The sequence below is a fragment of the Bombus flavifrons genome, chromosome 6 (genome assembly GCF_040668555.2).
Source record: "Bombus flavifrons isolate JBK064 chromosome 6, iyBomFlav1_principal, whole genome shotgun sequence".
Taxonomy (NCBI): domain Eukaryota; kingdom Metazoa; phylum Arthropoda; class Insecta; order Hymenoptera; family Apidae; genus Bombus; species Bombus flavifrons.
Window position 1 is genome coordinate 12329522 of NC_138447.1, and position 24736 is coordinate 12354257.

Below are 24736 nucleotides of genomic sequence, written 5' to 3' on the forward strand. Positions count from 1 at the left end.
GCGTGTTAGATCGAATATAAATACCACCATTACATCTTTTCGCGAAACAACCATTTATAACTTGGGCATCGACTAAATCATTGGCATTACTTAGGAGTACAAACATAGAACGTTATCTGTCGTTTCGTATATTTCATGGAATTCTTAAGAGCAAAATAGTTTGTATGCATATATACATATATATGCACATTATATTTACGTATGTGCTCTTCACATCATATATCCTACTATATCATGATAACAGACACAAACAATCATTTACAATTCCACATATCAAAGAATCATAATACTATCCAGGAGTTCCATACGCAACAGTTTATTAATGAGAATATTTCTTAATCACATGTACTTACATCGAATGATCGTAAGAATTCGATCGAGTACAATACATTACGTCGTTCGATCGCGTGACGTACACCCGTCGTGTCGTTTTCATTCGTCAGTCATATCAAACCCAGGGAGAACGACAATACACGGATGATTATCGAGCAAGTGGAAATAAATTAGACCTACATTATATCTATAGACACGGCCTATAACAAACGATACAATTTCATTGAATCTCGTTTCTCATAGCTGATATAAGAGTTCTGTACGTACACCATGGGCGATTATGTATTTACTTTACCTAACTACATATATAATTAGCATACGACGCGATGCAAGAATACGAGATGTATCTCGTTGCCTTGTTGCATATATCTGACATGCTATGGTCGAAGACGCGGCCGTACGCGTACCTCGTACTCCACTTTCGGTAGCTCTGCCTCTGCCCCTCTCTCTTTCAAAGCGTGAATTTTCCGCACGTTGGATCGCAAACAATGGATACACGCAGCATATACGTAAGTAGAGGCGAGGACTTATGCTGCATGGGTACGCACAGGTACGACGATGGGGACACGGTAAACGATCATTCGTAGTGGAAAAGGGAGATTCGACTAACGAAGAACAGAAACAGGACGAAACGTGCGAGAGAGTAAGAAAAAGACGAAACGGAGAGGGAAATAATATGAAAGAGAGAGGGAAATAATCGGGGAGACTGAGCAACACGGTAAATGAGAGGAAGAGAGAGGGGAAAACAGAGAGGGAGAGAGAGAGAGAGAGAAAGAAGTCGTGTCGGTTTTACCATTTCAGTTTCACTCAGACCCGGTCTGAAATCGCGCGTGTCCACACAGATACTCGAGCCGCAGCTTCGTGCCTGAATTAAAAGCGACAATTTTCCACCCTGCAGCGCTTCGTCGTTGCTATATCACTAAACGAAACCGTGGGATTAACAATAAGTGATTTTTGCATTCCGCTGCTATTGAAATAACATCCGACCGTGCTAGTGAAACGGTGTCACGTTTCATCGACGACAGAAATTGTTTATCTTTCGGTCGCTACCAACACCGGTGACGACGAAAGAGAGAGGCTGACATACGGTAAACATAAAATCATGTGAGTACACATATAATAATATTCCTCGATGACCTTTACCAACGTTAGTTATCAATTAATATTGATTATATGTATTTAATTTGAATTCCTACTGAGAAGAGATTATACTCGATGATGTCAATCAGTTTTCAATCGTCAATTATCGTTCTCAGTTTGTTGGTTATAAAATCTTTTTGCCATTTCAATCGCATTATCCGTACGATCGTTCGTCGTAAATTCAGAAATTATAGAACTCAGCTTTTTCCTCCGATAGAAGCACAGCGTGGCGACGATCCATTCCGACGATCGTGAATTAGTCAGGAAGTTCAAATACATTCCGACCGATAATGCACGGATTAACTTGCGCCTCCATGAATACAAATTCCATGAAGTTACGATGGTCAGCGATGTTGCAAGTGGCGATGGTTCGAGCTACGATTGCGTTTCGTCATATCGCGCGAGTAATTTCGATTTCGAACGGTCGATCGTAGTGAACGACGCGTTCTCGTGGCGGCGCACGCGTGATACGTTTCTTTATAAATTCGTACGATAACAACCGTAGAAAACTGTAACGCCTTCGCATTGAGTGCTAAAGGGATCATCATAAATGGTGTATCGTAGCGGTCAAGAACGTCCCAGCATCCATATTGTAACGAAGCGCGTTGTTGCGAACGTTTGTTATATGCGCCGTTACAAGCTAAGAGAAGGAAAAAGCGGGCGGCATAATCGTAGACGCGCTCACGATGTTCGCGCGAGTTTCGGCGATCGTATAACACTCCGCGGACCGTGTAAAACCTGGCGACCTCGGTTTCGACGTAACTTTCGACCGGTCGAAAGGAGAACCCTCCATTCGGCTTTTTCTTCGATCGTTCCTCTTTTCGTTTCCTAACCATCGACCCTCGCTTTCTTTCCAGGTCAGACGTCATATGACATATTGTGACATATTTTTCCATATTTCTCATTCCCGTGTGTATTTGATTAAAATTCGGTTCGATTCCGTATTTAAGCTCTTTAATATCGCTCGACTTGATGTTAATCGAAATGAAAGATGCGTGAAATTTCTGAACACTGACATCAGAATTTCATAACAAATAGCTGGGATTTATTCGAATATTGGGAATTCCTAGCCCGTGACATTGTGAAGAACGAGCTCGATCGCGAGAAAGGAATTTTTAACAATTTTCTCGTCGTTAACTTAACCTTCGAACTAATTCATTGAAACGCTTCAACGTTTCACCGTTCTGCATGTTTTATCGTTGCCTTGCGTTTTCCACATAAATCGTTTCTAATGTCTTCTGGAGAAAACGATTCACGACGAGAAACTCGACAGTCCTATGCGTCAATGGCACAAGTATATGCATGATGTCAATTCGAATAAGTTTGTTTTCGTTTTACGTTTATGAATCATACGATGACCATCTAACATAGGAACGTTGCAATTGGAATGTTACACGGTTGTGCTTTTTAAACAATCGACTCGCGATTTTCTAATCATTACTACGAGTAATTAACCTATCGTTATTAGTACACTGTGAAGCCAGTTCACAAATTTAAATCGGTTCTTAAGCCGAAAAGAATTTATCAATCTTTTCGACACATAATAATTTTATTTATTAAAAATAAATTACAGAACTTACCAAAACTAAAATTGTCTTAACTGAAATTAATTTGTCTGTCTTAGTTCTTTGTAGGCAATTTTTTTAATATTCTACGCTGCCAGGAAATTAAAAAATATTCTACAATATTTATCAACATCTCTACTATATTGCACGATCATTCACCGACTCAAATGTTTAATGCTTTTTCCGATAAAAATAATAATTCTCTTCGAGGAAGATTAAGGGTAGATTCCGCTTGTTTGCTCACGGAGGGTTAATTTTTAATACCGAAACTATAAATACTCCTGGTTAAGGAATGACCTGGTTCGCAGGTTAAATTCAAACGATCGTAATCGTTTGGGGAACTCGTGTCGTTCGTAAAAAGGGAAAAACGCGTTATTACTCGATGCCGAGGGAGACAAGAGTTCGACGGAAGTGTGATCGATACGAGTCTAAGTCATTCGAACGGTCGCAATTACGACGCGTAGAGGAAACTACAGCGCCCTAATTAAGTTAGTACCGCCTTGATGACCGGTTGCCCATTATCCCTCCAGGACGAGGAAGGAAGAAGTGTCCCGATGACGTCATTCGTCTCTTCGGTTGCTCTATTATTTTTACGTTTTACAGTAGCCGTGGATTACTTAATGCGAGGGGAGACGCCACTTTCTCTCTCGTATAACGTGTCTTTGAGGCAGTATGTCGGTGCGTGACCAAGCCTACTCTTAAGAGTACTACCACTACAGCACGTTACAAAACCGGTGTTGACCGTCCAGCGTACGATATCGTTGCACTTATGTCGTTACATAACGTTTACGCGTTTAAGGCGATTTTTAATCGTTCAACGAATTAAACGGCGTTGCGTCAATTTCAAGTAAATTCAGTAAGCTGTTTTAATTTGACGTAATTTAAACGGATCGTTGAGATAACGAGAAGGTTGGAACGTTAAAATTTTAAGTAGCCTTCTACGAACGGGTCGTGTTTTGTGACATCGGTCGCGATCAACAAAAAGTTGAAATGTTCGACTACGATAACTGAGGATTATTGATAAAGGGGCGGGTTTACACGCGATATGACGTAAGAGAATTATTTCCCCCCTCCCTTTTTTTTGCGTGACGGGAATCCCCCGTGCATTAATTATGATGTAAGTTTAAGTAAATCAAGAGTAACGAACAGCATACACACGACAATTAAATATACGACCTTAATTCATTCGCAACACGAAAACGTGAAATAACGCGGTTTCCATGCTCCAGGTGTAAGTTCGCTTTTATTATCCTTGATGAACAATAGCCGAGACGCCATCGAGGACTATTGCCGAGGATCTCTTTATTATCGTCCCGATCTTTTGAATCGAATTCTAAAGCGAATGTTGTTTGCCGATCGACTGGTCTTCGTCGGTATAATACTCGAGTGAATCGTGGCTTATATGATGGATTAAATATCAGCATCCGAAACCAGAAATTCTAGTCGCATAAGCTCACGATGCTCATAATAAAATGCCTGGTTACGATGGAGATACCAGATTGATGCAATGAAAAATAAAAAAACGCTAGAAGCGTCGAATGGCGACCGTAGAATGCTTTGTAAATAACAGCGGCACAGTTCTCCCGATAAGGATTGTGTAAGGAAGCTAATGTGTATAATTGCAAGGCGGAAATCGATATGTTCGCGCGTACGGACGTGTCAGGAAACCGTCGTTCCACGTATAAATAACGCAGTTCATTTTTCTATCACACCGTTCCTGAACTAGCCCGAGTTTCCCCTATTTAGGTCAAATTCGTTGAGGAAAATTGTTCGAGATTACGCGCGATGATAACCGAATAACCTCTGTGATCAGTTAAGACTTCAATTCCTCCAGATCGAGGATTTCTCCATATTACACGTGTTTGAAAAGACGCGATAAGAATCGTAGAGAAAAGAGAATATTACAGACTACGATATTCGTGCTTGAAATAAAATACTAATCCTATCTTAACCCTATATAACGCTTTATAATTTAAAGGATGTTTGCGTAGATTCAAGCAATCCTTTTATTGCAATTAGTACTACTTTCTTCTTAGATATCGTATTAACACTTTCGCTTTCATTTATCTGACTCTATTCGACGTTTCGTACCTCTATATTAATTATACACACATTAAAAAACGCCTAAACGTGTAATTTATTAAAATATGTACATTGCCTTCGTTACGTTATTAATTGCAAACAATAATTGTGAATTTACTTAAATAAATTTAAAATTATTCGAACGATCGTGAAAGTGTTAAGCTGAAAAAAACTCCAACTAATTATAATTCTCTTACTTCATAAACGAGCAAAAATCCGGTTTATAACGGCTTAAGAGTAACCGTACTGCGGCACACCATTCTCTGAACTGCATACCTCGAATACAATAGATCCCTGATACGCTTTCAAACAATACGCAATACAAGGTAGCATAGCACCAAGCTACCTTTGTAAATACCATTTGTGTGACGATAAACATAACAACGTATTAACCACCGCCACCGGTTCGAAACGACCTAGTTCCGTTGGCCTCAAGAAGAGTCGTCGGTACGCCCTCATCTACGAGAAGGTCATCGTTTATCGTCATCGTATTTAGCAGGTGCAAAACGACCGATGGTGTAAGACCTACGTTGATGTGTTTCTGAACGGATGACCGAGAGAACTCGATGATCAGGACATGCAAAACGGATCGATCGCGATCTTTTACGTTGCATGAAAGAGATCCACGAGTTAGTTACGAGCAATGGTGTATAATTCACGGTGGTGATTCACGTAACAATCGTGCAGGGTTTTACTCATCGCATCGATGACGATCTTGAAAACATGAGGCGTCTGGCTGTTAAAAATGCATTTACGCGGTCTACCATACACGAGGCTATTAGGCAGTCGAGATACTATGGTATACGATATATCTATAGATCGTAAACTACAGATTATTGTTCTTGGCTGATTTATTCAATAATGTTCTGCTATGAATCAAGAGAAATATGATACGCAATTTAAGGAGATATTTCAAGAGCTAATGGTTCAAGGAAGTAAATTTTGTATGACCTACAAAATGATAGACTATTATGATCACACAAGTAGTTACAAATTCAATAATGTACGTAGAAGTTACAAAATGTTTAACAAGTATCTTAATACTTATGGCTGGCAGTATTACATAATTGAAGTTGTTGGTTGTGAAACTTTTGGATTACGTCATTTTTGTTTAAGATTTGCTATTAGGATATAGAGTAAGTTTGCGATAATCCGTTGAAACAAATAACTTACGCCTGAAAGTCATTCGAGAGTCTAATCAGAAGGACACGTGAATATTGTTGCGTTCTTGATATCTCTTTTCCTGAGAAATCACGATGCATTGATGTCTCGACCTATATATAAGCAAAGTTCAGAGGTCGTGTAATAAACGTTTGATGGACACGTGTTTGGAACGAAGACGTATCGACTTGAGTGATTTTGCCAAAACAGTCCCATTTGCGTATTACTCGAGAATTCAGACACAGCTTCAAACGCGTTTCCGGATGCTGTACGATCATTGATCTGCGAAATCCAGAATTTTCTGCCTCGCTGATTGAGATTCAAGGAGATTTGGAAGCCGATCGAGATTCCAAATTAAAGGTGACGAGACGGTGGCGTAATCACGATTAATTGTTAGTAAGAATATGGGTCGACGGAAAGAAAAAATTGAGTGATCACGAACTTTATGAAATCACGAAAGAGTTTTCTGCATACCATGACATCAGCGCGGAAACAATTACTAAATTGTTCAGGCGATGTCTGACCGCGTCTTAAAGAATTACAATGACAAAGATTACGCGATCGTTTGATCCTTATACGGATGTGGAACAACCGTTGCACTTGCAAAACAACGTCTCAAGGCTTTCTAAGTATCGACTAAGGAGTTTGCATTAATGTAATTTTAAAACGTTCGTCTAGTTATAAATCAGACGATAAATTAGTAAATTCGTGTTTACATTCCAGGCTTATCGCATTCGAGCAACATGCGTGAATCGATCGAAAACAATTTTGATGACTCACGTTTACAATTTACAACCTCTACGACTCGCGTTGTATTTACTTTAGAACGTAACATTCACAGTTTGACATCATCTCCTGCATTTATATTTACTTTTCTCATTTGTAGATCGAGACATAAGGAAAAATGGGATACGGAACGGAAATGGACAGCTGCGGTCGCTGTATGAAATATTCCTTGTTCTTCGTGAACTTCGTGATCTTCGTAAGTATGAGATATATGTAAACTATCAGAATGATATTTAACGATCTTCTATTTTAAGTAACAACGTATAAACAATGTTCTAGATCGGTGGCCTCGTGATAGCTGGATTAGCAACGTGGGCTCTGTTGGATAAAGTATCATGGATAGGTGAACTAGTAGGGAACGATTTGCTAACAGGAGCTATTTACGTTCTACTGGCCGGTGGTATCGTTGTCGCTATAGTATCGTTCTTTGGTTGTATCGGTGCATCCCGAGAAGTAAAATGCATGCTTCTCACGGTAAATCTTGTGGTCTTTCTTTTCGCTCTGACTCAGTCTTCGATCTTAGAAGAAATCTACCGATTAAATTATATAATGTACAAAAAAATTATTCCAGTACTTCATCATCGTGTTTCTTCTGTTCGTGACCATGTTAATTGGCGGAGTACTCGCGTATGTGTTCCGTGAAAAACTTGTGAACACACTCGAGAGGGAAATGTCGAGTTCGATGAGAACTTACGATTCTCATAAAGTAGTCAGAGAGGCCTGGGACACGACGCAGTCGACGGTAAGCGCGAAATAAGAAACACTTGATACGCAACAAATTTCATGCGGATAATTATTTCGAGCATCGTGCAAGATATTACGTCTGACTTGGAATAATATTTCTTTTTCTTTTCCTCGTTCCTGTGATTTTTAGCTCCATTGCTGTGGAGTAAATGGCTGGAGGGATTGGGGAAATCTGGGACTCAACGTACCGCAGAGTTGCTGCCGCGAGATTCAACCTGGCCAGGTAAAGATTAATTTTCTTAACGAGCTCGTCTTTGCAGACGAAATAGCCGTCAGCGAATTCGTGCATACGTAATCGCAGTAATTAGTGATTCACGGGCGGAACTCGTGGAGCGCGAGTCTCTATGCAGTCTAGCGTTATTACCTTGATGAGATACAATGATATTCTAAGAACCGAGAAAGAAAAAGAGGATCTCTCTTGCGTTTTAGTGCGATTGCTTTCGATTTGTATTTGCTTGCATAATTCATGACCGAATGGTTTACAAACACCGGTCTTTACGCTTCAGATTTGCTTCTAGATATACGTACTTCAACGTATTTGTTCGTTATTTAAAGAGAAAATAGAAATGGACGCAAAGAAAGTTTGCTTTTACTTCTGGTTTTTATTTATACCATGAAAATTAGCGAGAAATACCAACAGCCGATTCGGTAGATATCTACTATAGTACCGACCAACGATAAGAACCTGACGATCCGGAATTCCAGTTCATAGCATTTGCAATTCGAGATGGCCTGTTAGGAAAGCCCGATTCGGATAGTTCTCCACGGAATTTCGAAACGGCTACGACCTATCGATTACAGTTTAGAAATGCATTCGTCCTGTGGTAATCCGTTAATCGCGCCGAGTTCGCCGCATCGCCTCTCACGCTTTCACCCGGTTCGATCGACTTTCTCAAGCCGAATTGTTTCTCATGGAGACCCGATCGATCTTCTGTTGCAGCGATTCAACTGCAACGCTGGAGCAGACACGGTGAATCCTTCGAATGCCTATCTCGTCGGTTGCATCAATGGAACGCAGATTTACATGCAGAAGCACGCGACAATCATGGGTGGCGCCGGTATTGCAGTCGCGTGCCTGATGGTAGGACTTTCTCTGTTTCATTTGCATTTTAATCGGTTCCAACACCAGCCAGAATCCATTAAGAAATATGTTTCCATCGTGTATTGCCGATGCGCGAGCTTTTCCTTTTTACTCACTTTCGACTGTTGCCATAATTCTGACATTAACGAAACGTCAAGCGTCTCTAATTAAATTGCTTGAGAATTACACGTGTAGAAAACATTAGAGAAACTTTCGATGCACAGATATATGATTCTTTTCGCGATGTCCAATGTTATTATTAATGTTTCTCTTTTCTACAGTTCTTTGGCATGGTATTCTCGTGCATTCTCTTCAAGATGATAGAATGACGAGAGAGTGATGTGCTTTAAAAGACAACTTCGTTTTTCATGACAAGCTAACGAAGAGAAAGAAGTGGATGTCAGCCGTCCTCGAGCGACTCATGAATTCATAATCAACGTCATCGTCATTGAGTGTACCTAAGCTGAAGTACGAGAATCAAAATGCATCTTCACGCGCATCTTTCCAATGTACAGTTCTCACCGTTGTTTCGTTTTTTCTTTTCTTTTTCTTTCCTTTATTTCTTTTTTCTTTTGTTACATTTAGTATTATACTCGATGTACCTTTGTTTTACGGTTGTTCTTTTGTAATCTTTAAGAATACGCCAAGTATTCTAAGTTTAATATTATATATAGTGTACTGTATAAATATAATTCGTATGGTAAAATGCACTACGTTCCTTACACGCGTAATAAATATAAAACGTGTACAAACGTTCATTAAAACCAATTTGAATTTCATTTATTCTATTGCTATTCTCGCGAAGCGAATCTTGGTGACATTCCTGGTTTATAAATCGATTGGTTGACGAGATACTGTACGAGAATACTTCCGTTCGAATAACAAGAAGTTCGTCAAATTTTGCCAGATACCCAATCGCGTTCTTTAATTCGGTTAACGGAATGTACATGCGTCAGAACGTTTCCCCGTAGCAAATCCTATTCAGGCAACCCCCTTCGTATTCCCTATATCCTGTCTATCTAACGATAAAACAGACAGGCACGAAATGGTTCAAAGGGTAAAGGATTTGTCACGAACTTTTCACGGTAGAACAAATTTCAAGAGGTAGTAAATATTTGTAGTTCAAACGTAAATTGAAAGTCGTTGAACGAAGAGCGTCATGCTGCTATAATAATATGAAAATAACTAATTTAATAATTACTACGAAACTTTGAAATGCCCTTGAAATTACATAAGTTTAAGAAAAGAAATTTTAAGAATGTTTATCTTCATATCTTGAATAATTGTTCTACTGTAAAGAAATTAAATTAATTTCAACAACTGATTAGACGCTACTATGTATATGTATAAGGAGGACTAATGAGAAGAAGAAGCGCGTTGCAAAATGCCGCTTATTAAAGGTTACAAAACAATCTATTTGCGAGAAATAAAGGCGCATCGATACCAGGATGCCTTATTGCTCGTCTTTTCTTCCGAACCGTTCGTGTTTTACTGGAAAAGAGGAAAAAAAGTCGAGTAACGTTGCTACAATCTTCGGTAATGAGAGAGCGTACATAGCTATTGTTTTGGGAACAACCAGTACGTTTGCGAATCTCCAACCGGTACAAAGACACGGTGGACCAATCCGAGTCGCATAGAGGCAACCCTTCGCGTCGATATTCCAGACGGTCATTGGTAGTACAGCAGAGGCAAGAAATTTTTGTTCGACCTGCTTCAACGTTTCTACCTTTTCCGTTCGAAGAACCTATGATATTTGTCAATTATTCAAATTACATTCCGTTACCTAAAGAATTCATTGTAGTAAATTTCAACGAACTTATCGAACGGAGGAACCGGGAGAAAAAAAAGTTGGTAGACTCGCAACGTAGAATTGCAAAATAGAATGAAAATGGTAAACTAAACGGTTTATCGAACGATTGCCCGACGTTCTAATCGAAGTTTAGCATTTGAAAGTCTGCGTGTCTGCTGCCTCCCACTGTATGTTTGCCTACAGCTTATTCACCCCTTTATTGTCAGGCAGCAAGTCTCCTTGCATTAAAGCACGACGGGTTCCCGTAATCCAGGCGTCTCGCCAAAATAAACCTTCGTCGCATTTTATCAGCCCTGCTTTTTAGTTTCCTTTTAATTATCGAACGATGGTACAGTCTATGATAAAGTTCTTGCGATACCTATCAAAATTATACGATTCATATATACCTGTACTCGAGCATGTTTCAACAATTCTATTCGATTCGCGATACAATGCACGGAGAAACATTGTTCCTTTGCGTTTTAAAACATTCACGGAGGTACATGTGCAGGGAGAACAGTTTCTGCCAAATTTTCCACGGCCCCAGGGCAAGGTGTACAGTCGACGGAAAAATTCTGTGAGCCAGAGACGTCGAGTACAATCCTGTTGAAAATTTCTTCTGTCGCTTAAATCCCTGTGTCATAGTAAGGCGATATTTCCACAACTGCTCTATCGTCGAGTTTTAATGAAATTTTCCTGGGTCTAGTCGCACCTTCCATACCGTGATTCTAATTATTCCTTCCATGCTGGTCGATGTATACATTCGTAATTTTCCACTGCGTGTACGTATGTATGTATCATGGTGTTGTACGACTCGTCACGTCCTTCCGTCCCTTTCGGTTTATTCACCCTAGCGTGCGTCACCCTACGCGAGTCTTTGCGTCGAGGCGTGACTGGCTGCCATTCCCAAGGCGTTCGAACGACCCGTGCGTGCCGTACAATTTTCCATTTAACCATCCTTCACGTTTTTTCTCTCTTACTTCCTACCTATCGATCTTTCCAATCTGTTGCACTGATTGGTCAAGAGCAGATCACTGTTTTACGAGAGAAGAGAAACATATCGTAAATCTCACGAATTCCTCTTATCATCATCGAAGTAGTAGTGAAGCATAACCAATGACTCGTCGCCCCAAAATCAAACAGATGAAATACCGAGCGTAACCACAAAGAACCCAGACCCTATCTAGACTCTCATATGTTCCACCCTTTTTCACATATTCAACCGTAGATTGAAACTTTCGCCGCGCGATTACTGCGCGAACAACTCGAGCAATCCGCAGAATCGCTCGGTTAATCGCGCTGAAAATCCGAAAGAAGTCTCGCCCCGTCAAGTTTTCGGCTCGTTTCCCTTTTTTTCTTCTGTTCGTTTTTCTAATTCAGGCTCGACTTTCACCGCGATTTTCCGTCCTTGTGTTATTCGCTCCTCGAGATTAGCGTGCTCATCGCGGCTCATATGCACACGATAAGTTTTCACGCCATTTTGCCATTCTGGATGCACGAAACTCTGCAAGTATAAACGCGTGTCGCAATCCCACGCACGTGTGCGTGCACGATACGCGCTGTTAACCATTCCCTGCGCCGAATAAGCCCATACGGCGTGAGCCATTCTCGCGCGTTGCCACAAAGGGTCCTCGGACAATGACGAATGAATCGCAACACACTACCGAGGGATAATACTACTCGTCTCGTGGTCCGATCTCGGTGAACAGCGCACCCACGTATACATAGACCAGGCTACTTCCCTCCATTCTTTTCTGGAGTTTCTTGCGCGCCGTCCCACGCTCTGACAATTGAAAATCGTCCACGACTGAAGGAACGATCGAAATCGAGACAAATGATTCGACTGTGTCTCCTGATCTACGCTAATGTTGCGTATTTGTTTCGTTGCGAAAATTCCAAGGGGAGTAACTGTTTGGTAGTTGTTCTTGTTCCTCTTCAAGGGGTAAAGTAAAGTTTGCGAAGTTCCAAAAAGTAAGTACAGTCGTACAGGGATTTCTAGATCAACCTTTAGAGATTCTTTTTGAACTGTTACAAGTAGTTGCTTCGACGATATAGTTGATCAGATCTTTATGAGGACGGACTCGAAAGGGAATTCTTAGGTGCCAGTGATAACTTCTGTACGTCAGCCGCCTCGAAGATACATCGATAAAATAAAGAAGGAAGTAGAGAAACGTAACGATGTTCCAAGTATTATTTTTTAACGTTTTCCTTGAGATAGAATCGTGAGATTTATAAAAAAAGGAGGTAATCGATTTGATTTCTGAAAATATCACATATAAGCACAGATTTTGTTCAATACTTTCAATAAAAATTCGCTAACTAAAGATACGAAATATATTTAATGGAAGTAGACATATCAGCCTTGAAAAGCGTTTAATTAGACCACTGGGAACACGGGCGAGCTACGACATTTGCATGTCTGGGTAGCTTAAAAATTGAATTTCCTACGGCGCCTGGTCTTTCGTCGTTTCCGTTCCTTCTTTTTCTCTTTATTGACATACTTTCCGGCCTGCTGACTTGGACCGTCTTGTCGAGAGACGAGGCAGCCTACGAGGGAAAAAGAGGGTCTACCCCGGTTGCGGGTGCATAGATACAGCACGAGAGTAGAGACGAGAGATATCTCTACGTATTGATTTCGTCTCGAGCATTAAATCCGAATAGGCCGGAACCGGTGGAGTGGTTCAGGTGAAACCGAGAACTCCGGTGCTACTTCAGCCGGCGAGGTGCTCGGTTGCAAATTAAATTGTAGTCGAACTCGGAAAGGCAACTGCGAGTAGGCCAATGCAATTGGCTTGAGACCGACCATACTATTATGCAAGCTAATGTCATCGCGCGTTTGCGTCACGTAGCCATTGTAGGCGATACGACATTTTGCTGAACGCACCATACTAATAATAGCGAATCGTCGCAACGAACAATCTCTAGATCCTGTGCTTATTAAGCATTGGACGAAAAATCGTAATTTACGACTCGGGTTATGGTTATAATAGATGCGTGTTCTGACGAATGAAACACCTGAAGACCAAAATGTATACAGTTGCAAGGACTTGTATTAAGACGTCGACTCGCCTCATGGAAAAACGTAATATAATCAAATTACATCGAAGATGGAATTAATCGCTCAAAATTACGAGTTCACGCAAGATAGAAATTCAGAATACGTAGGCGAAATTTATGACAGCTCTCGATGAATCCTGATTTATAATCAATGAAATTTTCATTATAACGTAAACTAATAAAGATTTTTTATATCACAAGGTTTCGAACGAAATAAAGATGTCAGAGGCTTTAATAAGCTCTCACTGATTTTTCTCACTGAGTTTTTATTTCTTGTAAATATTATCGTAAATGATATTTTCTTCAGAACACAGATCCGCTGTAAATCAGCGTTAAAACGGAAAATCGAAAATTTTCAATTAGATCGTGCGTAAAGCAAGTGGAAGGAAGGTAAAGCGTTCGGTTATAAAGAGCCAGATAAGAGAATCGTTCGAGCGGGTCGAATTAAACGGAGGAACTTAAATTACGTTAGCGATGATCATGCTTAATTCAGCGTGAGCGTGGACCGTCTCGGACACGCTTTATTTGGCGTGTCAATTAATCAACCGAGCCACGGGGGATGTTTTTGCGCACACTCTTGGCAAATATTTGTGTTTCACCGTTACTCATCGCAAAAAATACAACGGCGCTAATTTACTCGGTCGAAACTGCGCTCGGTGTGTGCATCCGCGCAGCGCGCCACGCCATACCCGATCCAATGGCAATGCATTCTTGTTTCGAAGGTAGAAATCTCGCGGGTCGGAAAGTGGAGCACCGGAACGAGGCGGCGCACGCGAGTCCTGATGCTTCCACCTAGGCACCTCCTGGGCTGGGGTCGCACAGGGAGTAACGAAAGAAACCAAGGGGAGAAGAGTGGAATTATGTAAATAGGAAAGGGAAGGGTAGTAATAACGAAAAGAATCCAAGAAAAGATTCTGTATCTGTGTGTTCGTGACCTATTCTTTTCGACTTCTTCGCTATGCGATAGGGGAAATAAAAAGGACGCTGAAAGGGTCGCTTGATGAATGAAACTAGAACGTATACATGTACACTAGACTGTGTAGTGCATTACATGCACTAGATCTAGGGTGGTTATACGGAGCAAGTGGAACGGATTCTCGATGGTAGGGAAACGCGATAGGATGTGTTTTAATTTCGTCGAGATTTCCGTGTGGAGTTTTTGGAGCGAGAGCGAGCTTCTTGTGTTTGCGAGCAAGAGACGTGTGTAGCCTAGCTGGTATTTTCGTGCAAAGATCGGTCGGACTGGAGCAGTGCCGATGTTTGTTTCAGAAAGATAATGGCGAAGACGAGTAAAAAAAAGGTGATGTAAAGGAGAGCCGATGCTTTAAGAAGCTGCATTTAAGCTTACAGTTTCTCGTCGTTGTCTACGAAACGATCCGGAGAAACGTTGTCTGCTTCGACGCATAAAGTTTTCCACAGCTATGGAACGCTGTTATTTCTATCCGAACTGTACGCTCTGCCAGAGGATTTACGCTGTTCCGACGAGGAAAAAGTAGTGTTTTTTTTTTAATTTGAGAGGGGTGAAACGAAGAGTCCGGCTACCGCGTGATTTATTATATCTTGGATAAACACGACGAATAAAGATCCATGTAAATACCTGGCGAGATCCATTTATCGATTCGACGACCGCGTGTACATGGCTGGCGAATCGCTCGCTCATGCACGAGGCGAGGCTTGTTCGTCAGATAAAAAGGCAAAGGAAAAGGGCGGATTGCTTTATAAGTGATTACACGATAGGCAATAGATAGGAAGGATGGCCGGTTGGAAAACGTATTTGCGTGGTTTCGCTATCCCGATGCTGTAACCACGGCAAGCGCCCACAAGAAAGTTATTAAAGTTCAACGCACGTGTTGAGTCTTCGAAAAAGGGAACACCGTGAATAATCGTTCGCTTCGATAAAACGACTTGCCCCCGTAACTTCTTCGCCGCGAACGACCAAGATTCTCTATTATTGCATCACGGCGAACGATCTAGACGTTAAAGAGATCGAACCAACGATTCGAAGACTAACTAAATCATATTCGATATTTATAACGATCCTAGAATCTGCTATGAACGTTTTCAATTTGAAATTTTCGATTAAACGTTCGAATGTATAAGCTTGGAAATTTGAATTCGAATATTCGAAATGTGCCGATATAAGGTCCGACCTATATATACAATTTGAAGTAGTAACGTTCGAACGAGACTGCGTACGAAACGAAACCGCAGCAGAGTCAGGTGTGTCCCGCGTGTTCGATGGGCGGAAACAATTGGACCAGAGGACATCATGTGAACAGAACCTTAGGTTCCATGGCAGCACCTGGTTGTGAACGCGCCAGACCAGCCAGAGCCGGCCAGACGGTTTGTTCTGTCAATCCCCACCATCGTCGGTGCTACCGGGCTCCTCCACTGCACCACCACCACCACCACCACCACCACCACCATCACCGCCGCCGACGCCTCCTGCACCGTCGCCAACCACCACCACCAGCATTGTCGGCCACTACCATGGAAACCGACGAATGCGCATTCTGACTTCAGTTCAGCCGACGGTTTCAACCTGCCAAGTCGTGCAGGTGTTGGCAAACGGTTGTTGCCATCCACGACCGATTTCATCCGCCGGTAATTCCCCCGGGGAAACGAGTTCGGGAGTACGTACAGAGTATTCGTTAAGAGCACGATAATTGTCCCGGGGATCGTCCTGCAACGTGCCTTTTCTCCACGGAAATCACGCTATCAAACGGTTGCCACGGCGGGAAAACGGGCGTGTGTTAAAAAGCCGTGTTGCCGTAGAAGGGCTGCGATTTATGGAACCACCCCATGGATAGTAACATGTCGACTGCCGCCTTCATGCACCGGTATGGGAAACATTTAGATCGATAGCTAGTCGCGTCCCATGAGGAGGCTCGAAGCCTCTCGTGTGGCTCTCGTTCTCGCTTTCGTCGACACCGCCAATCGCCCCACTAGCCGACGTACACGGACCGAGAAATTTTTCCGTGAAAATGTTCGCGGTTCGATCGATCGGTTTGTTGCTATGCAGCGGGGGGACTGGCGGCGATACACGCGGACTTCGTCAAAGTGTCCTCGAGGTACGGAGGCAAGAAAGTCGGCGCGATCCGAGAGCCGGCATCTCGTCCGATTCACTCGTTCTCGAAGCTTATGATTTTACCCCGTTTTTGTTCGATGTTCGTTCACGGAACGTTACGGCGAATCGAAGAAACGCGCCCACTTCCTGTGCCTCCGCGAATCGATTTCACAGTATTCGAAAACTCTTTCGACGTGGAATCGAGCTTGTACCACGGTTGTACCATGGAAGAATCTGAGATCTCGGGTTCCACGTTTGCGAGATACGCGTATAATCTACGTTCGAGGGTGTAGCATAAAGGCGAGGAAAGAAAAAAAGAAGAAACGTGATGGCATTTTCATCGAGCGATCGCTGTTTGCATAGGGCGTTGTGCCCGCCACTTCGCTCGTAATCGAATCTTTCAATTTCTACGCGACGAGAAAATTGCTAGTTTGTTTCGCGTATGTGATCGATAAGCTTCTACAAACCTCGGTTAGGTTCGCTTATTAGTGGTTTTATAAAAGCACTCGCAACCGTGAGATTTGTTGCCATAATGATGTGAATAACACCGAAACAATTATTGTATTATAGTTACCTTTTAATATGATTCTCTGTTTCCTATATATGATTTCTATTTCAACGATCACGTACGATTCTTCAACGCTTTTCGAACTGATTTATCATAGAAGCTATCACGCGACAATTTTTCGTTTCTAATAATAGCAATATCCTCAAATTCTTCCATTTTGCTATTTTATAATATTTTTCCCTGTCGATATTCTATGTACATCGATGTTTTACCATATCCATTTTAAAACGTTTCCAAGCGTGGCTGTTGGTATTCTATTAACCTGTATTTTCATGAGCGCGTCACCTGTTCGGTTTCCCCATGAACGGCATGATGTCGAATCGGACCAGCCCGCTTTCCTTGAACCTGCGGATACCGCAGCCATTGACCGAGGCTTATTCCTCTGCTCCGTAACGAAAGGACCTAAGTGCGGTCATTCTCTATTCCTCTTCTTTCTCTCTCTTCCTAACCCCCCTCTGTTCTCCTCTTCTCGCTCCCTCTCCCTTTTTCTCTGTCTTTGTCCTTCGCTTTCGCGTGCTCGTCGTTAGCTATCTTCACCACTGGTGTCCCAGGTTCATTTGAATATCAGAATGACGCACCCGATTTACCGAAGGCCACAAAAACTGATCACAAATAGCAACGAAACGCGTATTTCGAGTTTATCGGTTACCCGCATTGCATATCGACACCTTTACCAACAACGAGATCGTATTTTAGTTCGTTGTTTAGCGAGAATTTTAGATTGGAATGTTAGTTTACTTTGGAGCGAACATTTGTGATATCAACATTATGTACTGGTATTACTGGATTATCGTAATGCAATTGGAATTATATCGGAAATTTTGTTTCATTCGATATATCTTTTAATTTGTTAACCGAGATAAGCGAACTCGTGCAATTCTTATCAATTCTTACCAATTATCAATTTCTTCGATATAATAATGACTTTACTCGAAGAATCTTCTTACGTGTTAATTTTGTTAGAAATTAATTGTAGTATCGTACTTACATCGATAAGGGTTACACAGTCGATTTAATTTCAATCGATTCGTCTTTATTAAACTTTAGTCCCGTAATTACAGATGATGTTATCAAAATTCAAAAATCTTATCTGAATCTTATTCGTAAGAATGTTATCGTAACACAATCGTACTGTAAATTCTTTTTGACTCGAAGTGACTTTTAAAATTGAAAAATCCTGTGTTCTACGCAAACACGCGATACCACAGGCATCACGGGCGGAAGCAGACGATTCTGAGCTCGGAAATGAATATTCACCTCAAAGATATCATCTTTCCCGTATAATAAACAACAAATCCATAGAAGAACGCCCGTAGCAAAGCAACGTAACGATCCAACGTAATACGTAACACGGAATAGCGAGGCTACAGTGGTAACACACGATCTATGGATTAAACTTCCGACCAGTAAGGGAACACGCCCTCTCAAGCCTTACACTGCGACTGCATACCTTGGTTGCCCTATGGCAAGACGCCGAAACACGAGGAAGGCAACGTGAAAGAGCGCGGGATTACATAACGAGCGTAAGAGACATCGAAAATGCAGAGGATACGTACTACGACGATATACCAGTACCAACGAGGAAGAACATTTTATCAATAGAGCATACGCGCATGAAACGCTCGTTTCTCGGTTCCGGCCTCTAAGCAGTCGCTTAGTCATTCCGCATTAATTCCAGCCGCGTTACCCTCCTGTCTTCGATCCCTTCACGGCTTATCCAAAGTGCATCCCCAAGTTGAAAAGGGACCTACGCTGTTCCGTCTTGTTTCGTGTCCTTGCCACACGTAAAAGCGAAACGTGGAATCGATACATCAACCAGAAGCTACGGCAAGCAGTATTTGCTCGTATTGATCCGATTACGACGATACTGATTCGTGATTTAAAAACAAAAAAAAAAAATCACCATCTTCCTAGATCACGTCGATCACGTTACGATGATAATTCACGATATGCGTGAGCAATGATATTTCTACCGACCAACAGTGTTTTTCTTTTATATCAAACACACATGTAGCGTACGTGCGTATTCGTTGTTTTGTAGCTTCTTGTACCTGGTCTTTTTCTTCTTCCTTATCCTTCTTGGTTTTTGCGACGACGACACGTAACAGAGGCACTCTGCTTTAGGCGCGATCGAGAAGCTCGATACGAGTCGCAGCGAGCGTTGGTATTTCAGTGGAAAAAGTAGATGCTCGATATGAGTAGCGCGAAGCACATATAGAAAACGGGATTACGAAGAATTTATCGACTTTCGTTCGCGCCTACCACGGATATCTCCGGCTGGCGATCGTATGTCGCTACGAATTCTATGGTCGTAGACAGCTACCGCGAACGAGACGGCGTGCCACGTATTACTTGTACACCGAGGAAAGCGTACGATTGCTGTTAGGCATCCGTGGAAACAGTTATTTTTTGATTACAATAGACTTCAAAGTGAACGCTCGCACCGTTCCGTAGTTACGCGGAGGATTCGTAGCAACGAATCGCGCGTGAACTGCGCGCAACTAGCTGCGGTACAAAACTTTCGTAGCATTCTATCCTATTGCCTATAATCGCGAAGCTGTTAAAAACTCATCAGAAACACGTTAAAATTTTACTCGTATAAAATGCCAAGGGTTATTACCACACTTCGGATGAGAAGCGTTCGAAGTTAATAAAAAGAGAGCATAACGAAGTCAAAGATTCTAAGTAGTATTCATTCAAAGAAGAGAAGAAAACATTGTGTAACTGGAGCAACCGATGGAAAAAAAGGGGAACAAGAATACAACTCGGTAACCGGTCGTCCTCTCTATTTTTCCAAGATAAGCGTGACACTCTTGACGAAAGAATAAGGCCATAGTCGTGCTCGTATTAGACCGGTGCGTTGCTCGCGTTGTTAGAAGTGCATTCACACGCGGCCATGCGACTCTAGCTCGCGCTCTCGCTCGGCGACGCGCTCGATAGCTGCGTACGGATAGCAAAAGGCGAAGCGTTGGCCGACCAAGCAGCTCAAACTCGTTGCAACCCGCGTTACGTTCCCCTACGTACCACGGTGACAAGGAGCCACGGACGAGTCCGGTAACGGCGAGCCGTGCAAAGTGAAACTCGCTAAAGGTTTCCTATAGGGTTACACGGCCATCCATGAGAGAGTGCCTCTGCCCTGTTTGCCTGCCCCTCTTATGCCGTACCGAAACGAGTTTTACTCGTTGGGCGATATCGGTTACCGGCAAGTCGAGCATTTATTACTTACATGGAACCCGGAAGACCGATCGATCGGAAGTGGCCCACACGAACTTGAACCGTGTCGCGTAACGCGGTTCCATGGAAAAATCTTGCCTCAAGATTTTCTAGTAGAACCGCATTTATTTGAACTGGTTGAGTCATAAGTGGTTCACGTAATTGGAGCTCATTGACTTTTCAAATTAGTTAGGATTTCTCGTTCGAATAATAGGAATTTACGGTTTACGGTAAATCGATTGAGTATTAAATAAAACTTAAATAAATGCAGTTCTATAGCGCGTGGGTAATTGAATATTTCGAATGTTTTAACACCAGTACTGCCACACCTGCAGAAATAAAAGCAGAGTTTTTATTCTGATTAATTTTACAAACGTGCAAATGCTTTTAGTGAAATTGTTATCGACTTTTACGATTGATACCAATTTATAACATTTATAGTGTATTTTTACGTCAATGTGTATAGCATATCGCGTAGTATATTAAACGATTTTTCTTCTTAGAAACGAATATACGTATGCTTCGAGTACCACACGCTTTGTATCATATATAGGGCATTGGAAAATAAAATGGCATATTATTATATTGGAATATTCGTAAATAGAAAGGGAAGATTACGAATTCAGCTTTTAAACAATAACGTGGACAAGATTGTCCGCGTTAGCGCAGTTTTTCGTTCGTTTTAGGTATTTTCACGATTAGCTTAGGAAGGATCGACCCGTTTCATAAATGAGTGCACGGTAAATATGAATGAAAAGATACTTCCATCTTTTTCAATAATGTTTACGCATTTATCCAGCAGAGAGATCGCTGAGTGATCACTCGGTTTAACGTCGTACCGAATCGAAACTCGTTTTACTAGTCGGTCGTTACGGAATACCGGTGAATCGGGCTGCTCGTTACTTACGTGGAACCCGGAAGATCGACTGGACGGAAGTGATGCATGTAACGTCGATTCTGTTTCTCATAAAACGGGTGACAGTAATTAATTGCGTGCTGCCCGATGTACCGATGTTTATACCGTCTATAGACTAGGTTTCCAATTTCATTGCAAATGACTTCGAGATTCAAAACTATCAATTTGATTGCTTAATCTCCGGTTAACACGCGCGGTTACATCGAAGAAATATCGTCATGAGTCATTTTATAGGGAAAATGATGTTCTCTCGAGACACTGGTCGTAAACTCACCAAGACTCAAGGAAATGTCGGAAACGAAGATAGTTAGAGTATTTAAAGATTTAAATATTTTCAGGTAAAAAAGAACGTTATAAGGAATTTGAAAATTCATTAATCAATCTTATAATTTTAGCGATCTATCGATCTTATCAGAACTGTCTTTTTATCTCGTTGTCGAATTAAATATGCATCTTTGCATCCCACTGAACATACTAAAATTGATTTTCTACTAAAATTGATTTATCTCTGGAATCTACCAGTTTCTTTTTCTATCTATCCCAGATACCAAGTGGCAAGGAAACCAGGAGATTAGCAAAAATGAACTCGTCACGTTCTTCTCACGTGTTCTTCATTTTCTATCGCGAATGCTTTCGTTGCTTTCCATCGGGAGAAAAAGTCTGCATAATACGGTTAACATTCGCTCGATCGCAAAACATAAAACTCTCCATGGTCGAGCTCGACAGACCCGGAAGATCCACTGCGCTACAAAAACGTTCAGAGGCAGAGGATTTATCTTGTTTTACGGCTGTTCCGCAATATTGGCGGAAATATTTTAAAATAATATCTGAAATCCACTTGGTCCATGATTTGTATACTTACGAACGTACCAGGGGTCGACAAAATCGTAGCAATTTCTCCACGAAGAAATTCCACGATTTATGTAAACCGTGTAGCCGCGCTAACTTGGATACTTGGAGAGCACGTGGTCCCTATCCTTCGTCCCCTCTCTGTCGTTCTCTGTATGCTCTCATACGAGAGAGCATTCAGAGCACAATAGAGAGTCGGAGCTCGGGGAAACGATATCGGTTACGAGCATTTACCGTACGAACCCGGAAGATCGATCGAGAGGAAGTCATTCGCGAGCATAAAGCCCACTTACCCTCCTTTTACACAAGCGTTTTTACCACCACTTTTAGTTCCTCGGCCTCTGTGTATCCTATGATCTATAGAAGTCACGGTGTTCGTTTTTAAGGAATTGATCAATCACGAGCCCGAACTGCGAGAGGTTTCAGCAGACACAGCAGAAAATCGTTGTTCTCTTCCACAGAGTGGATATATAGTAGACGGTTGTTCCTATAAACGCGGTTGTGTTCGGTCTTATTAATTTAAAGTACATTGATAAGAAGCGTATCGATTATGAAAACATGCTGTATAATGAACAACGTGGAACATCTATAGACACGGGAGGATATAACAGCGCGATAAAATTTTATGAGCATGCGCATGTCGATCGAACGGCGGATTATCGTTGTTGCGAAGAATATTCGTTTCTTGCTTATCGCGAGATTGGCATTTATCGATGCTTTATAGAAATTTATTTCTTCATCCTGTTAGGAGACTGATTCCTCTTTTTCCGTGCGCACATAGATATTCTACTAGTTTCTACTAACTTTTCCAGCTTTCGAACATCTTTCTTCTTTTCACTTTTATTTTATGTCTTTAACCTTAACCTTACCTGATAGTAGTACTCTGACGATGTACGTAAGAAAATTATACTTGCGAGAATTTTTATGTTCTTTTCCAATAAAGCAAAAAATTATTCTAGCATCCTTAAGACTCGCTGTCCACGAAACGTCGCTTCGTAAAAGCATAAGGGTGGCCTATTAGGTGTGAGAACAGGTGTGAACGTTTACACCGATGTTCAGTCTACGAAGCGTACAGTAAGATATATTTTGTCTCATTATTAAAATGTCGAACGATGAGGAAGACGCTTTCATCTTATATCAGTACATTCGTCTGTGGTTGCAACGTACGCGTAAATGACGAAAATGTGTGGCGAGGAAAAAGGTTCGTTGCTGCCTCCTAAACAGATGCGTACTTACAGTTAGTATTCAATAACATAAAGTGATAAGAGAGATTACAAATGAAATGTTGCAATGAATTATACAGAGATAAGTCCTATTTCGAGGTTGCTTGCACTTATCACTGATTAGCTCAGAGGAAAAGAAGATATCTTCCATAGGCGTCACAAATCCTATTTACATTGTTCATTCTTACCCCTTTCGACAAACAAACCGTGCTTTCCGCGATTAAACTGATCCTCGATGCAATTACTCGCAGCAGCATCCACGGCTACGGAAACGTCTACGGATGACGATGTGTTCGCGATATCAAGCCGCGAAATACCCGAACGCTTCCGCGGTAAGTGCTCTTTGACACGGATTAACATTCATCGATTCAAGTGCCTCGGTGTGTTTCGAGGCGTACGACGACAAAGGGAGGAGTAGAGGATTATGCGGCGGGTTACAGTCATTATGCCAGGGCCGTGTATACGATACACGGCAATAACAGTGCATCAAGCATAGCGTCATGCATTGGGGAAGACGATAATGAGAGAGGCGCGTTACACTCGGGACTCCATGTTTCTCTTTGCTCCAACGATCCTACCAACTTTTTGTATTCATCGAACGTCTTTGAAAATTTAAGATCGTCTTATATTTCTCATCTTCTCTCGATCGAAGAATTTTCTAATTACTATGGGAATTATTCCGGAATACTCCGAACGTTATAGATATTCTTATAATTTTCGTCTCAAATAACACGTGTAGTTAATACGGAGAAGGGACGGCTACGAAAATCGTTGTTAGAATGACTAGGTGCAAATTATAGAGCATGTTGAACGTTGCAAAATCCTAATAGGGTTTTTCAGTATGAGCCTCCGTTTTTAAGATATTTGCGATTAAAGTTTTGCAAGCGTTCAGTAGTTCAATTACATAAAACATATCGCTAAGGGGGAATTGTGTAAGTGTTTCAGTAATATTCAACTGAAAAGGAGAGTGTAAGGTTTCCTCCTCGTGTCATTGATTTAGTTGAAACTTTTACATTAGTTTCGTGATGCTGTTTACGAGAAATACGCGATTATAGAGTTACATATTCAGTATTTTTCGAAGTAGTCCTAATTAAAGCATTGCTACGTTAAAATTGTAAATTGGGTTTTATAATTGTAACTTATAAGTTCGGAGCTTTATCCT

At 41.6% G+C, this 24736-nt stretch overlaps 2 protein-coding genes across 5 annotated transcripts in view; both read left to right on the plus strand.

Annotated features, from left to right (window-relative positions):
• Positions 1 to 1123: 1123 nt before the first annotated feature.
• Tsp74F (Tetraspanin 74F) lies at positions 1124 to 9671 on the plus strand. 3 transcript variants are annotated; one of them, XM_069115663.1, is made up of 7 exons: positions 1124 to 1437; positions 7168 to 7263; positions 7347 to 7541; positions 7639 to 7809; positions 7942 to 8034; positions 8752 to 8892; positions 9174 to 9671. In XM_069115663.1, the coding sequence occupies exons 2-7, from the start codon at positions 7186 to 7188 to the stop codon at positions 9219 to 9221; spliced, it is 726 nt and encodes a 241-aa protein (XP_068971764.1). In that variant the 5' UTR covers positions 1124 to 1437; positions 7168 to 7185; the 3' UTR covers positions 9222 to 9671. The 3 variants fall into 3 exon arrangements, with proteins under 3 accessions (XP_068971764.1, XP_068971766.1, XP_068971765.1); XM_069115665.1 differs by lacking the exon at positions 1124 to 1437 and adding an exon at positions 2071 to 2089; XM_069115664.1 differs by lacking the exon at positions 1124 to 1437 and adding an exon at positions 6623 to 6641.
• Positions 9672 to 16244: 6573 nt separating this feature from the next.
• The window catches only part of LOC138181145 (uncharacterized), a 37538-nt gene continuing 29046 nt past the window's right edge, over positions 16245 to 24736 (plus strand). For both annotated transcript variants that reach the window (XR_011173448.1, XM_069115774.1), the window contains exon 1: positions 16245 to 16578. Coding sequence is in view for 1 of the 2 variants with exons in the window: in XM_069115774.1 (XP_068971875.1) it covers positions 16541 to 16578 (38 nt within the window). In the remaining variant the exon portion in view is untranslated. The remainder of the gene's footprint in view (positions 16579 to 24736) is intronic.